The following is a 15,108-nucleotide window of genomic DNA, read 5'->3' on the forward strand; positions in this document are numbered from 1 at the left end:
GGCAGGTATTGAAAAGCTCTTTTTTTTTTCCCTCTCTTGCATTTACCTGTGTGCCTGTGGGGCTTTTCAGGCATAGGAATGAAGAATTAAATAGGCAAATATCAGAAATGCCATTGTGAGCTGCTGCTGCTGCTGCTTTAGGAATTGTTTGGTGGGAGTTTGAGTGACCTGGTCTAGCGGAAGGTGTCCCTGCCCATGGTGGCAGGAACAGATGATATTTAAGGTCCCTTCCAACCCCAAACATTCTGTGAATAAAAATAACAGCAATAAATGTTGCAGGACAGCCCTATATGCCAGGCAGGGAGGAGGTCGAACTGATAGCAGAGGAAGTTGGGTTATCCTGGGTTCCAAGGGGATTTTCTTGGAAAAATAAATGGGGAAAATAAATAGAAACAGTATAAATGTGGGGTTTTTTTTGAAATGTCCAGTTATGGAAGTAAAGGAGAACCCTTTGCATGTGGGATTCTGTAACACATCCACTGCAAAACCTTCACAGTCTTGAGGACCCACAGTGTAAATAAAAGTCATTTTTTCTCAGCTATGGCTCTGAACTCTGTTATTGTCAGGGCATGTATTTATTTCTTAACATCATTTCATGTTGTTCATCATATCAGAAACCTCCTAATCCTTCTTGGGCAATCATAATATTTAAGTATTCACTTGATGTAATCAAAGTTGTTTAATTTTTTATCAGATTTCACACCCACTTTACTTCTCATTCTTGGTTTGTCTTCCTTGGCTTCCTTGGTAGTGCAGATGCAGGTTTGCTTTGCTTTCTGCTGCCTCTTTTAAATTGTTCTGCCTTGTCTGCTTGAACTGCTGCATCCTCCACGAATAGTTACAACATCTCGGCTTGATGTGTTGAAGCTTGAAATTGAAGTAGTTAAAACAGCCTCCTTGTTACTATTTCCTTTTCTTTTGCAAAATAAAAACAAAATAAAAGCCAGAGCTGGCAGCATGCTGTGACATAAAATAAAAAGTCTAGGGGCAGGAAAACTGCAAGCCAGACACAGTGCAGTTTTCTCAGAAAAAAGCATTCTCCATGAGTTGGATTTTCAAAGTAATTGTTTGGAAATTTTGGACAAAGGTTTCATTTGCCTTGTGGTTTTTTTTTTTTTTTTGTTGTTGTTGTTGGGTTTTTTTTTGTGTTTGTTTTTGTTTTGGTTTGGTTTGGGTTTTTTCCCCTTTTTTTTTTAGTTTGCTTTTTTTTTTAAGGTGTGAGGGTGATTTTTATAGGTGTGAGTTGTGGACTGAGAGCCTTTGAGGAGGAGTTCATAACCTCAGAGTCCTCTTCCATTTAAATAATTTTGGCTACAATAAATATGATGAGGCTTAAAAAAAAAATTATTTCCATGACTTCAGAGTATGATCTACATGCATTATCTCTTTCCCATTAGGGAATTCTGGCATAGGGTGAGAAAACTCGTCTCTCACCAATAAATACAAATAAATCTCACTCTCCCAAATTAGCACCTGAATTTTTGGGTAGTTTTTAACTTGGTGGAACAACTCTGGACTCTTGGTGTTGCTCTGTGTCTCCTCCTCAGGTGTGCACATTCCGTGCAGTGAAACTGGGGCTTCTCCTGCCTTTTGCAACCTTTAGGATATTTAATCTTTACTCTTGGTGTGACTTTGGCATTTGAAATGGCTCCTCAGAGGTACCTGAGGCTGGATGCTTGCAGGAGTGTCCCCAGGTGGGAACACACTGAGGTCTGCAGCCTGGAATATTTGGGGATTTAAGGCAGTGCTGTTCCCAGCTGGGTGATCACAACCGAGCTCTTGAGGGAGTTCCCAGCCCTTGCTTTGGTTGCTTCATGGTTCATCTGAGGCTTTGTTCAGTACCTCAGTGCATGTGGACTCAGGATCACTGGGCCAGGATAAATTTGTTGAGACAAATTTAAGTAAAGAATAGAAATAAAGAATAGAAATAAAGAAGTTAAACAAACCCTCTCCCCCTCCTCCAAAAAAGAACCCCACCCATCCAAAATGAGTTCTTTCCCAAAATGTGCAGACCAGTTTTCTCTGGAACATGTTAGCACCCTGAAAATCCAAGAAAAACTTCCTAAAATGGGGATAATCACAGTCTGTAAAGATCTAAAAATCTTACCCTGTGCTGCTATTTCACCAGTGATTTAAGGAGAGCTGGACCTTATTAGTAACAAGTGAAATTCCTGGGGGATGGGGGAGCCCACACTAATTTCTGCTCTTCTGCAGCCTCCTCTATAGAACAAAGGAAAGGAGTGTCTGGGATGGTTGATTTAGGACAAACTGCAGGAAGAGAAGAGTGGCAAAATCTCTAGCAATGAGGCCCTGTGCATTTGGATTAAACACCATTTAATACCCTGGATTTGTGTCATCCTGAGAGGCTGATCCATGACTTTATTTACAGCTGTTACAGGGCTGAACTGTCTCGGTGAGTGTGAGCAGCATTTGAAAATCTGCTCTCTGAGTGTGCAGCTGCTCCTCCCGCATGGGGAGATGCATCCTCAGCCCTAACCTGAGCAGTGCATCCAGCAGCCTTCTCATTTTGCCCAATTTCCCTCATTCTTGCCCAAATTCCCTCCATCATTGTCATTCTGCTCTGCCAAGTGCAGGCTGGGTGTGTGGTGGTTTAGCAGTTTAGGGAAATCTGGTTAAAGGGGTGCAGAGCAGGTCAGAGTTCCAGTCTGCTGACTTGAAGAAATGAATCTCAGCTCCTGTTTGAGTCTGAGATACTTCAGCTCAGAGGAGCAGCTGGGTAATAACAGGGGTTGTTGGACTCTGCTGGGTGGACAAGCCTTGGGGTGCTTCAGGATGTGACCAAAGTTTCAGGTAAAGCAGCTCCTGGGATACCCACAAAAGCTGGCACAAGTGGGTGGCAGAATAAAAAAAATCTGCTGCAAAGCTGCTGCCATAAAACTGGTGACAAAGATATTGTTACAAATGAGTGTTTCTCTGGTGTGACTGATCAACCAAAATTGAAGTACATGGTTAAAGCTTATTTATGTGATGTGTCCTTTCTCTGTAAGATGGACTTAATACAGCCATAATTAATCATGTTAATCTGAAGGAAGGTAGATTTAGAGTGGGTGTTAGGAAGAAATTCTTCCCTGTGAGTGTAGGGAGGCCCTGCAAAGGTTGCCCAGAGAAGCTGTGGCTGCCCCTGGATCCCTGGAAGTGTCCAAGGTCAGATTGGATGGGGCTTGGAGTACCCTGGAATAGTGGAAGATGTCCCTGCCCATGACAGGGAGATGGAACTGGATGATCCTTAAGGTCCTTTCCAACCATTCTGTGGTTCTCTAGTATAGCTCAATCCAGCCCCACATCTCTCCTTCTCTGGGAATGATGAAACTGTGGAGAAGTTGGGGACAGTTTCAGGGATTTTAAAGCAGGGAAATGAAGCTAAAAAATCAAATCAAAACAAAACAAATACAAACAAACAAAAAATCCTAATTAAACAAACAAAACAACAACAAAAAGAATATCAAAAACAAACAAACAAAAAAAGGCAAAACCCCAACCAACCAAAAAAAACCCACCCCACCTTCCACCAAACCCGAAACCCCAAAATGTTCAAACCCTCACTGCAGTGTTCTCTTTGTGGGGCAGATTTGAGTACCTTGGCTGAAGCAGGGACCTTGGGAATGAAGTTGTGAGAATTTTTCTGGGCAGCAGCAGTAGAAATTCGTGGCACCATTTGAGCTATGCGGAACAGCAAGAAGAGCCTCTCTTGGGTGTTAAGAGAGGAATGTGTGGCCCCACTGAGCTTCCACCTCCCTCCTGCCCCAAAAGTTTTGACCCCACAGAGCAGGTGTCCCCTGCTCACAGCTTCCTCCCCATTTTCCACAGGCAGGACCTGCTCACAGGCCCTCCTGCTGTGGAAAGTGCTGCTTGACCATCACTTGGCATTGTGATTTCTCATTCAGTCGTGTTTCTGATACTCCCACTTGGTAAATGAAGTGGAATTATTTGTATTCTGATGGCTGATAATCCTTAAAAATGCCATCTCAGTCCATGTGGGCTGTACCAATCGTGTTGCAGCAGCAGCTTCACTGTCCTGGTGGTGCTGGATTTGTGTGTCCAGCGCAAGTTCCATAGTCCAAGCTGCACCAGACCACCCTACCTGGGCTAAATTTCTGCAGCAAGGAAGAATCTACATCCCCTTTCAAAGCACACTCCCCCTTTCAAAGTGATTGGTGGTGTCCAGTATTAACACAATGTTTTATTCTGTTTTTCTCTGCAGCCACTCAGATTGATCCCAGCGAACTGCAGGAACTTTTTCAGGAGACTTCAGCCAACGTCTTCCGAATTAACTCCAATGGTGCGTAAAATCAAAGGTTTCCTGGTGCTTTCTGTGCTGTCCTGCTGATGATCCCTGTGCATGGACACAGCCCCTGGCAGCTCCTCCTGTCAGGGAGCAAATATTAATGCAGCTTTTCTGCTGCTGCATCTCACGAGCAGCAGCACATGTCCAATACACAGCTCCTTATAAGATGTAAAAATATTCCACCATATGTTCCATCCAACAGGCACAGATATATTCCAATCCTTGCTGAGACCACATCCTTTTTCTATTTTTAATTGTGTCATCTGTTACAATAGAGAGCTAGAGCTCAGAAAGGTGGAACAAGCCAGGCTCGTTTTCAGATATGTTGCAGCACTACTGTACTCAGAGCCTGTCATATGAGCTTGCAAAACATCCATCTCCCTTAGAAAAACACCAGCACCAAAACTCTGCTCTTCTTCACTCTGTACCTTGGGCAGGGGTGTTATTGCTGCTCAGATCTCCCCAGCCCCTGGAGATGGAGAATGTAGAGTTCTCCTGCCTTTGAAACAAGCTCTGGCTCATCAGTTTTGTTGGGTTAGGCTGGAGAAATTCATCTCACAGACAGATTTAAACTAATATTGCTGAGTGGAAGGTAGTGCCACTGTACCCCCATTCTAAGAGACATCAGTGTCAGACAGGGATCTGAAATTATCAGAGCTGATTTTACAATAGACCTTGAAATAGCTTTGGAATCACCAGGACAGCTTCTGTGTCTGTTCCTTCTGTGTTTTGGGTGACAGAGAGGCCTGGCCTAGCTGTAGGGAAAGAATTTTAGTGCCTCCTTATTTGTGTAACTCTTCTCCAGGGTGTCCCAGGGGTGGAGCTCTGGTCATTGTAGCAAGGGGACCCTTGTTAGAACAAGGATGGGAGTTAAAAACTTCTAAAATGTGGTTGTCTCATATTTTGATGAGTTGTGTATGCTCCATCTGCCAGGAAAATTCCAGCACCAATTTTTCTCTAACTGCAAGGGATTGGTGACCCTTGCATTGGTGACACACATCCTATGTATGAAAGGGATTATGGCCACTGTGGGAGTTTGAACCTCCCAGCTGTGGTCAGGGGTACTTGGCTTGCAGGTGGGAGAGCAGCCACACCATAACACACACAAATAGCTGCATTAGCACCAGTTTTGGCTGCCCCAGCACCAACAGTTTTAATTTGACAATGCCAGTGATGAGTGGTAGCAGCACTTCTGCTTCCAAACTGAGGGCTCAGACTGAAGTTGTACAACCTTCTCGTGAGTCTGTGTGCGTTGTTCTTGTCCAAAGTGGCCAGGTTAGGGCTGACTTGATGTGTCCCTGTGCTTTAATCACCACTCCTTCTATGGTGGAGTTTATCCTGAGAAAAACTAAAGGTGAGCGGCACTTCTCTTTTGAAATGCCACAACCCATTTTCTGTTTCCTTTGTTAGAATTGCCTTAACCCCTTCAATTCATGTTTGACGAGCACTGTTGTTGTTGTCTCTCCTCTTGAGATGGTGGTGATGTCTTTCCTCTTAAGAGTTGCCTGAATTGAGTGGTCTGTGAAAGAGGTAATGACAATGCCTGTACTTAAAACTATTTTGCAAAACATGGAGAGGGTGCAGAGAAAAGCCAAAACTGTTTGACATCTGAAAATCAGACTTTAAAATTCATTCCATCCAAATTTCAGTTTGAGACACCTAAGAGGACTCGATCGTGGTGTGTAAGTACCTCTTTAGGAAGAAAGGCATCAAAAAAAAATAGCAATGGGCTTGTTAATCTTTTGTTCTCTCACAGAAGGAGATCAGGAGATAGGAGTTAAACCTGGACAAATTCAGTCCTTCTTGATGTGTCTAACCAGCCATTAGAACTGCTTATGGAGGGGGCTTGATGGATTTGGCTTTGCCGCAAACATTTAAATCAAGATTTAAATGTCTTTTCTGTAAGATATACTTTAGTCCAGCTGCAGTCCACAGTCTTGATGTGGTAGTGATGGGACAAAAATTTCATGGGAGGAAATCAGATTGGATAATCAGAATTGCTCTCTCTGGCTTTTAAAATCTATGAATCTATGAATCTGTAATGCCTTGTAAAGTGCTTTCAGGTTGAAGAAATGCCCATAAAATACCCTACTGTTGTTGCTCTGTTCATTACACGTATTATTTTTTCGGTTTCATTCAGCTTATTTTTATAGTCTTCCCGCCAAAACGTGGTTAGAGATTTTCAGGAGAAGGCTCCTGAGTGTACTTGCTGAGATTTGGAAGAGCTAATCCATTTTAGGTAAAGAACTTTTTAGGGTTAGAAAATGGGGAAGAATGCCCGTGATTCTTTCTGTACCATAAAGTCTCTTCAGGAAACTCAGGAAGCTCTGACTTGGAGCACGGAAAATAAGTCAGTGATGTTGTTTGTGTAGTACCAGACAAGTGGCTGAGCAAGGAACTGGTAATTACATTCCAGATGCTCATCAGATGATGGGTTACTCCTCTTGTGCTGGACATGGTGTGTTGAACATCCTACAGATTGCATAAATCCTATCACAGCTCTTCTTTGCCTCTTCACCTTGGCTTGCTGCAGCCTCTCTAGGGCTTTTCAGGTTCCCCGTTGTGTTTGGAGATCTAACTGTGCCCCTGAAATGTTCTTGTCCCTTTTGGGGTGCTGAAGATCACAGAACCATGGAGTCATAGAGTCATGGAGGTTGGAAAAGACCTCCAAGATCTCCAAGCCCAAGCTTTGACTGAAGGCCACCAAGGCCATTAAACCTTGGGATGTGCCTTGTCAGATTATTTTTGAACAAGAATTGTGACTTCACCCCTTCCCTGGCCAGGCTGTTCCAAGCTGTCAGGAGTTGGCCATGTTATGCTTTTGTTGTTTAGATTCTGAAAATCTCAGGTTGTGGCCAATCTCAGCAATACTTTTTTTATGCCTTTGGGGGATGACGATTTTTAATGAAACAAGAAGTCAACTTTGTACCAGGATTTTAAGGCACCATTGCATTTTATTGAGTAACACTGCAGAAATAATAATCACTGTGTGTTTTGTCCCTCTTTGCTGTCCTTATTCTTTTTTACAGAATCCTGAGCCTTTGGGATGATTTAAATTGTTCTTGGGCACTTCAGGACTTGCTTCCTGACCAAGGGAGATTTTATAACTCTAAGTTGATTGTGGTTATTCTCACCTATAAATGCTCCCTGCTCCCTTTTTCTGCCATGAAAATGGAAACCTTCCTCATTTGTTGAATAAAAATCTCAGCCAGGACAGCTAGTTCTGTTTATATACTACTGGATCAGTCTCCTCCCAGGTCATGAGCTTACAGGCTTTTTTAATGTCATCTATTATAGAAGTGTGAAGGGGTAGAGGGAGATTTTTGCATCTACTTCCTTTCTTTTAATCTTTTGGGGCTGTCCCTGCTGAAAATGGAGCAGGTTCATAGAATCATAGAGTCATGGAATGGTTTGGGTTTGAAGGGACCTTAAAGTTCATCTTGTTCCAACCCCCTGCCGTGGGCAGGGACACCTTCCACTAGACCAGGTTGTCACACAGTGCCTTGACTTTTGCAATTTTCCTGTTTCAAAGTTTTTAAAATTTAGTTGATTTTTCTATCAGAACACAAAAAGGAGCTCAAGTTCTGCCTGAATTTGTCTCATTTATGACGCCTTTTTTTTTTTTTCCATGAATACTTTTATCGAGACTGTATTTTTTTTTTCCTGTGCAGCTTTTAGCTGCCTCTTAGTAAGTATCTTATAAATAAGTACAACAAATAACTCTCCTAAATGGAGTTGCTCTTGTGCATCTTGTCTGATCAGTGGAGGATATACTGGAGGAATCAGACCTGTGCTGGCCAGATGGAGAACCTGAACTCTCTACTGGATCTCTTACCTCCCTAATTCCTGCTCCTCACTCATTAATGACTGCCCATGACAGGAGGCTGCCATGTGCAGTCCCATTACCTCGATCCTAAAGGCTGAGCAAAGGATTTTTCCATATCCCACAGGTGTGACAGAGTCTCCATTGCCATCTCAGGATGGTTTCTTATCCCCCATTGACTTAAGGATTGCAATGTCACAGACAGCTGGGGGCCAAGCTCTCAGTGTAGTAAATCAGTCCACTCTCAACATCACCGGTTCCTTGTGAATAACAAAAAGAACAAGACTTTAAAAATAAGATTCCTGTTTTAGGAATGGCTTCACATCCCTCCAGCAGAGCTTGATGTTTTACTCACCTGGTCAAATTGGTCAGAACTGGTACATTGAGAGAGATTTTCTACATCCAGCTGCAGAGATTTTGGTGAATTCATTCTTGGTTGAAGCAAGTAAGATTTATCTCAGAGTAGCTCAGATTTAATTATAGAATCATAGAATATCTTGGGTTGGAAAGGACCTTAAAGATCACCTCTCCCTCTTGTCCTATCACTTCCTGCTCTTTTCCAGAGTTCCCCTCCAGTTCTCTTGGAGCTCCTTTAGGCACTGGAAGGTGCTCTAAGTTCTCTCTGGAGCCTTCTCTTCCCCAGGCTGAATAATCCCAGCTTGGCTTCAGAGCAGAGGTGCTCCAGCCTCTGATCATCTCCATGGCCACCTGGATTTTCTTCAACAGGTCAATATCCTTCTTGTGTTGGGAGCCCCAGAGCTGGATGCAGTCCTTCTTGTGGTGGGGTCTCATGGGAAGAGAGTAGAGGGGGAGAATCACCTCACTGAGCTTCTGGCCACTCCTCTTTTGATGCAGCCCAGGATAGTTTTGGCTTTCTCAAGATTCAGGAAACTCATGTTGGAGTCTTAGTCCTGCTGTTTTCCAGATAAGAGCTATATCAAATTATAACCTTTGGCTCCTCCAGAGCGCATTTCTTGTCATTTTGGGATAACTGGCATTTACTTGGTTGTCTAAATACTGTTTGAACTGGAATATTAGGTAAAATTATTGGAAAGGAACTTATTCAAAGCTCACTTTCTCATCTGACTGACAAACACTTTCTTCAACTCTCGTATTCATGTCTCATATTCTTTTCACCTTTTTGTAGGTTTTCCAAAATGCTGAACAAATCTGACAGCTCCTGGGTTTGCCTCAGTGTAAAAAGGCATGGGTGTGAAGTCTTGAACTGTTTTGTTCAGTAGCCAAACTGCTTCCCACTCCAATCTTCTCCAAGGCAGGTGGCAGCAAAACTCACTTTGAATTGTCTTTATTTTTGCAGGTCAGGTTAGAAAGGTTCATGGAGGCTGTAGCTGCTGTAGGTTTTGTTCTGGAGTTGCACACATGACATTAACTTGTTCTTACAAATTCTGTGCTTACAGAAAAGTCCTTTCTTCACCTTGGCTTGCAGTCTGTTCTCCAAGGACCCCACTCTGCTTTGTTCCAAAGGATTGATGGGTTCAAAAGTATTTTTAGTTGGTGCAAAATGTTGTATTTGAACTGTACAGCATGTAGATTCTAGGGGAAATTGATTGTGGAGAGGGGAAAGAGGGAATTGTAGTATCCATGAGATCTTTACAGGGTCAGTGCTACCTCTTATAGAAGCAAGTGGTTATTAGTGAAAACTTCCATTTTTTTCTTTAAAACATTGTGCTTCCAGCAAAGAAGAATAATTACTAGCTCAGTTATAGACAATTCCTTGAGGCTTTATCTTACCGAATCTCCAAACTCTGCAGTAAAATCTGTTATTGAGAATGAACATTGATGGAAATACGTGGTGGTATTCAAGGTGTTTTCTGAATATTCATAATTCTGAATAGTTCAGGCACATTGATGGAAATACGTGGTGGTATTCAAGGTGCTTTCTGAATATTTGTAATTCTGAATAGTTCAGGCACATTAGTTACCTCTTATGCTGTTTAGTGACTTTTGGTGTCAAGCCAGCAGAGCCCAAAAGAGAAGAGCAGATTTTGTCTGTCAGTGGAAATATAATTAAGTGACTTGTTCAAAATTACAGGCCAAGTCCAAGTCTGTAGAGTCATTAAAGCAGAGGATTTCTTAAATTTCTGCAGAAATAATTGAGCCATGTTTTTAATCTATTTTTCTTTCTATCCTTAAATATTGAAGCGTGAGTGATAACAGGTGATGGGGTTTTACAGCTGGAAACGTCCTGAGAGAAATCCCACATGTAAATATCAAGAATGTAATTTATTTAACATGTTCCATTGTGGGAAACCTTAAAGTGCTTTGCATGCTGTCTGTGCTAAGTCTGAAAGTAGTGACCTGTTGTTAATTTGAAAGCGAATTGAGACAGTGAAATTCTGGAAAGGGTGGAAAAAGAAAACAGTACTCCTAGATTTCTGCCTTTATATATGCACACATATATATAGCTATTTCTTAAATCTGAAGTAATTACAAATCACAAAGCAAACCATGTTTGCACCTTCCAACTGCTTTTAGGGTATTTTCTTCTGATGGAAAAGCCCGAGAAGTTGTCAAGCACACCCAGGAGGTGATCACATTTCCATTTTTGTCTGAGCCTAAAGATAGAAAACATTTTGAGTGTTAGGGTCTTGAACAAGAAGATATCAGAGTAGACATCAGTGTTCTGCCTCTTTATTATAATTCAGAGCAATAAATAGTTATTATGCAATTTCTTGCCTCTTAACCAGGGGCATGTTTCCAGCTGGGAATGCTCAATGCACAATTCTGTGTCACCTCAAGGCTGGAAGAGTCAGAGATCTGTGTAAGGTCCATGGAACTGAGGTTTTCCTGACAAGGGGTCATATTCCATCATGTCATGGCATGTTATCTATGGATTCACCATTTATTCTTCCAGAAGACCCAATTCACCATTCCGTGGCAGTGGCTACTGGTTGTCCCCTTTGTCTTACAAGTTACTTGTTCAAATACTTCATTGTATTAAAAAAAAAAAAAAAAAAAAAAGGAAAAAAAGAAAAAAAAAAGTTAAAAGACAAACAAATCTGAACTAAGATCCAGTATTTTCTTTTTTTTTCTCTGAAAAGATGTACTGCTTCCTTATCTTTCTTTTCTCTGCTGTTGACAGTGACCTCTCTGGAAAGAAGTCTTCGATCCCTGGGGACCTCAAATGACACTCAGGAGCTGCAGGATGGACTGTGAGTTTATTTTAAATTGTTGCAGATCTTTCTTTGTCCCAGCCTTTTCATTTTTTTTTCCCCCTCTCATCTATCCTCACCCTTTCTTCCTCCCTTTTATTATAGCCAGACACCTTTTTGTCAGGATTACTTCGTTTTCTTCCATTCCTGACGGTGATTAATGGCCGTGGGATGTGTATTGATTGTACAAAGCTTTGCTTCTGCTGGTTTCAGGTGGCAGAGAATGGTGAGGAGATAACAAAAAGGATGGCCCATGGTAAAGGAGAGCATTCTGTCGTTCTTGGAGTTGTTTTTCTTTTTTTTTCTGTTGTTGGTTTTTATTTGTTGTTGGGGGTGGTGGATATTTATTTTAAGGGAAGCTGGAGTAGGAAGCTGTGTTGGTTTTGGCTGGGATGGAGATAATTTTATCATTTCCTTCACAGTAGCCAGTACGAGGCTATGTTTTGGATTTGTAATGAAAGCAGTGTTGATAATCCAGAGATATTTTAGTTAGTGCTGAGCAGTTCCTACACAGAGTCAAGGCCTTTCTTGCTCCTCACCCCACCAGCAAGTAAGGACTGAATGAGCAGCTGTGGGAGGTTGGAATTAAACCAAAACAGATGTTTCTGTAGCTTTTTATTTTTCCTTTTCTTTTACCCCAGTTCTACTTGGCCAAGGTCCATGAACCCAAGAGGAAAAAGAAAAGGGACTCATTACAGAGGCATGTAGTGACAGAACAAGGGGGAATGGCTTCAAGCTGGAAGACAGTAGGTGTAAATTGGATATTAGGAAGAAATTCTTCTCTGTGAGGGCAGGGAGGCCCTGGCACAGGTTGCCCAGAGAAGCTGTGGCTGCTCCATCCCTGGAAGTGTCCAAGGCCATATTGGATGGAGCAACCTGGGATAGAGGAAGGTATCCCTGCCCATGGCAGGGGCATTGGAACCAACTAATCTTTAAGGACCCTTCCAATCCAAACCATTCCATGATTGTATTAAAAAAAAAACCAAACAAAAAGAGGGAGAGGATAGTCTATAGGAGGAAAAGTGTGTTGCGCAGCACTGACAAAATTAAACTCGATTTGAAGCTGCAGGAGACACAGTTCATTAAGCTCCCTCTTCCAGAGCTGTGTACACACAAACATGCACAGTGAGCTCTCATTGGACGTGTGCTAATTACAGAATTCTAAAATCAAATTGAGCTATGTTCTCCAAATGTAGCACAATTTATTAAAGGTTTCTCCCTTCAAGCAGCTTACAGGCAAAAATCAACAGTTTGGGATATGTCTGTGATTTCATGTGTGTGACTGCTGTTCCTGCTGAGATTTGGCTGTGAAGAAAGAGGAGAATTTGGGGTTTATTTCTTTATTTGCCTGAAGGACTTGATTGACCTTCTCTATGCAATATAAACTCTCAAACCTGTTTACAGTGTCTCTCCTTTTCTCCCCAATCCATTGCTTCCATCAGATCTGCCCTAATTCACATATATTCTGTTTTGCAAACCAGACAATTAAAAATAGTCATAGTAATAGTCAGAAGATTTTGAAGTAAATTTAAGAGATTGGAGAGGATGTAAGATTAAAAACTCAGCCTGTGGAGATCGATGTAATCAGGAAAGATGTTTACATGCACAAAATTATTTGCAGCATAAAGCACCTTAATAACTGCTGGAGATCCTTAGCCCAGGGAAGACTCTGTATCATGCAGATATTGTGTTTGCTCTCCTAAACTACTCTTTTTTTTTTTTTTTTTTTTTAATTAAAGAATCAATTCCTCGACTCTTCAGAGCACTCCAGAATCATGGCTAGATAATTTTCCTCTTTCCTGAGCAGTTACATAAATAGATGCATAAGGCACTAATTGCACTAATTATTTTTTGATCTCGGAATTATTGTTAATTGTCCAGATAGTTAAATGCAGCTTTTTCAAAAATTTTAACCCTGCTTCCCTACTCCTGCCATCAGCCCCAGAATTCCTCCAGCTGTCTCCTAGTTCACCCCCGCTCCCCATGGTCTAATGGCTCTCCCATTTCTCCATATCTCCATAAAGAGCAGTACCAGGGTGCTCTGCTGAGGAGGACCAGCAGCTCCCTTCCCCTCAATCCTGTCTGTTGCTTCGCGTATCTGTCTCTCAGGCCAGCCCAGCATTGGGCTGGACCACCCTGCTGGCTCTGATACGCCTCAACAGGACCTTATGTGGGTCTTTGGCTCTGCAGCACCTTTGCCTTGGCTGTCACGGCCGTGGTTCGAAAGAGGGGACACGCTCGAGGCTCGAGGAAGAAAGGTTTTATTCGGGGATCACAGGGGCAGTCCCTGGTCCCAGGCCTGTGCCTCAGGAGAGTGACCCAGGGCCTGGTCTGCAGGGGGTTTTTGTTGAACAGAAGTCTCAGGGGTGGGTACAAATTGCAAACCAATGAAACAAAGCAAGGTGGCTAATGCCAACTGCAATACACAAACATCAACAAATCAGGTAAATTGGGGTGGGGTCTCTGGGGGATCCACCAACCACTGGCCGACACCTCTCAGAAGGTCTCGGGCCTGGGAGATTGATGGACAGGAGGGGGGAGAAGATACATTGGGATGGGGGAAAAGACATTGGGATGACCAAACTCCAGGCAGAGACTTAGGTTGTCTTGGAAACTCTTATCAACTTCTGATAAGAACATTCCAGGACATGGGCTCTTATCTAGCTAGGGTTAAAGTCCAAACCATACTAAACTTATAACTAAAAACGTATACAACAATTCCAGCATCCCCACACTCCCTTTCTGTCACTCTGTCTCAACACTGACATGTCCTTCCAGTGCCCCCCTTTCTCATCGCCAGATGCAGGCAAACAGCCTCCAGAGCTCTGCAAGAACTTCTGCTTGTCTCCTGTGAGAGCTGCACCAGCAAAAAGCAGCGTGCCATGAATCACTAGAGCTGGCAGGGCTGCATAGATCTCTGCTCAGGAGGGTCAGCTCTTCAGGTGAGACCTCTGGGGCACTGCTCTCTGCTTCCCCAGCTGCAAATCATGGCTTAATCTTCCTCCTCTGCCCCCTGACTCCTCTCCTTCAGAGGCTGATGCATGTCTCTCCTTGAACACCCTCTAGCTTGGAAGATGGGAGCAGTGAGGGAGCATTTGGCAGGTTTATGGCCCTGGCTGTTGGGATAATGATAATGGGTTTGGGTATCTAAATAGTAAAATGGCCACAATTTCTACTTGTTAAGTGGCTGTGACTCTGCCTAAAGTGAGGCCACCTAAAATTAGGCAGATGAGTGTAGGCAGAGTATTTGGGAATGGGGATTAATGGTGAATTGTTCTGCCACACAGGACATTCAGCTCCTTTGGACTGTGAACTGCAGAAGTGTTTGCTTACCTAGCTGCAGGGTCCTGATAAAACAGAAAAAAACCCAAAGTTACCTGCTTCCTTTTCAAATCCAGGCAGACTTTCTGCCTCTTAAGCACAGGACTCACACAGGCATCAGATGAGGGCAGGATTCTTACTGTCATTTTGGTCTGTTCCCTTTCCTGAAATGGTTTCTCTGCTTTTGAGAGCTGAGTCTTTCAGAATAAGGGTTGTATCTGTGGCAAGTAAATTTGGGAGAGTTCATCCCACACGGAGTGCCAGCTCCAGTCAGTGAGACAGACTTGGCTGCTGCTGTGAGCAGGGCATGTATCAGACCCAAAGCGAATAATCCTGGTCGAGGCTCTTCCCAGAGCCAGCACAAATATTTGTGTGCTGCATCCTTGGAGCTGGATGTGCTGGCAAGTGAAATGTAAATGCCCACACAGAGCTCTTGGCTGAATGCAACTGACCCTGGATTAATTGGGAAGGGAGTAGGAGCAAAG

General features: G+C 42.9%; 1 protein-coding gene across 9 annotated transcripts in view; it reads left to right on the forward strand.

The window, feature by feature from the left end:
• Positions 1–15,108, forward strand: part of TSNARE1 (t-SNARE domain containing 1) — a 469,882-nt gene that overhangs the window by 147,008 nt on the left and 307,766 nt on the right. For all 9 annotated transcript variants that reach the window (XM_083862443.1, XM_083862445.1, XM_083862441.1 and 6 more), the window contains 2 exons: positions 4,223–4,300; positions 11,233–11,302. In XM_083862443.1, coding sequence (XP_083718569.1) covers positions 4,223–4,300; positions 11,233–11,302 — 148 coding nt within the window. The remainder of the gene's footprint in view (positions 1–4,222; positions 4,301–11,232; positions 11,303–15,108) is intronic.

The sequence above is a fragment of the Zosterops lateralis genome (assembly GCF_965231275.1).
Source record: "Zosterops lateralis genome assembly, chromosome: 1".
NCBI classification, from domain to species: domain Eukaryota; kingdom Metazoa; phylum Chordata; class Aves; order Passeriformes; family Zosteropidae; genus Zosterops; species Zosterops lateralis.